The sequence below is a fragment of the Crocuta crocuta genome, unplaced genomic scaffold (assembly GCF_008692635.1).
Source record: "Crocuta crocuta isolate KB4526 unplaced genomic scaffold, BGI_CrCroc_1.0 scaffold101, whole genome shotgun sequence".
Taxonomy (NCBI): domain Eukaryota; kingdom Metazoa; phylum Chordata; class Mammalia; order Carnivora; family Hyaenidae; genus Crocuta; species Crocuta crocuta.
Genome location: NW_027527956.1, coordinates 1,404,110 through 1,405,256, shown reverse-complemented (window position 1 = coordinate 1,405,256; position 1,147 = coordinate 1,404,110). Strand labels below are relative to the sequence as shown.

Sequence of the window (1,147 nt, the reverse complement as noted above, 5' to 3'; positions counted from 1 at the left end):
GCGAGTCGCGAGAGGGGGTTCGGGGCGCCCCCCCGCCGTCTGTGGGTGAGGACGTGGAGGTGGGAGGCGTCTCAGGGCACAGGTCTTGTCTGGAGGGCGCCTCCGTCGGACCGGGACCGGGGAGACGGGGCTAGCGGGCGTCAGGAGAGCCGGCGTCTCCCCGAAGCTCCCCACTGCCGCCTTCGGGTACAGCGCGTTAAGCCTCGTCCCTCAGCGGACAGCAGCTGTATGGAAGCTTCTGACCTGCTTTTGCCGAGTGCCGGTTCGGCCGAATTGAAGGAGATGGAGGCGTTGCCCGACGGGCCAGTACACGTCTCACTTTCGGGTTCGATGTGTAAAACTAGCAGTAACTTGTCTTTTTCCGAAGGGCTATGCCGACACGGAAGACCCGTTGGGCAGCTGCGTCCTCCTCCTGAGCCAAGCGAGTCCCGGGGCGGACGCGGGGGCCCTCCCCTTTCCCGCACACCTCAGGGCGCTGCTGCGGCTCCTGCTCGTGAGGAAGCCGGCGTGAGTACCGGGGAGGAGCGCCGGGTACCGGGGAGGAGCACGGAGTACCGGGGAGGAGCGCCGGGTGCCGGGGAGGAGCACGGAGTACCGGGGAGGAGCGCCGGGTGCCGGGGAGGAGCACGGAGTACCGGGGAGGAGCGCCGGGTGCCGGGGAGGAGCACGGAGTACCGGGGAGGAGCGCCGGGTGCCGGGGAGGAGCGCCGAGTACCGGGGAGGAGCGCCGGGTGCCGGGGAGGAGCACGGAGTACCGGGGAGGAGCGCCGGGTGCCGGGGAGGAGCACGGAGTACCGGGGAGGAGCGCCGGGTGCCGGGGAGGAGCACGGAGTACCGGGGAGGAGCGCCGGGTGCCGGGGAGCAGCGCTGGGTGCCGGGGAGGAGCACGGATACCGGGGAGGAGCACGGATACCGGGGAGCAGCACTGGGTGCCGGGGAGGAGCACGGAGTACCGGGGAGGAGCGCCAGGTGCCGGGGAGCAGCACTGGGTGCTGGGGAGGAGCACGGAGTACCGGGGAGGAGCGCCGGGTGCCGGGGAGGAGCACCGAGTACCGGGGAGGAGCGCCGGGTGCCGGGGAGGAGCACGGAGTACCGGGGAGCAGCACTGGGTGCCGGGGAGGAGCACGGAGTACCGGGGAGGAGCGCC

The 1,147-nt window shown here is 71.9% G+C and overlaps 1 protein-coding gene across 1 annotated transcript in view; it reads left to right on the top strand.

The window, feature by feature from the left end:
• The window catches only part of RTTN (rotatin), a 165,538-nt gene that overhangs the window by 45,124 nt on the left and 119,267 nt on the right, over nucleotides 1-1,147 (top strand). The window contains exon 17 of the mRNA XM_077752674.1: nucleotides 368-507. Coding sequence (XP_077608800.1) covers nucleotides 368-507 — 140 coding nt within the window. The remainder of the gene's footprint in view (nucleotides 1-367; nucleotides 508-1,147) is intronic.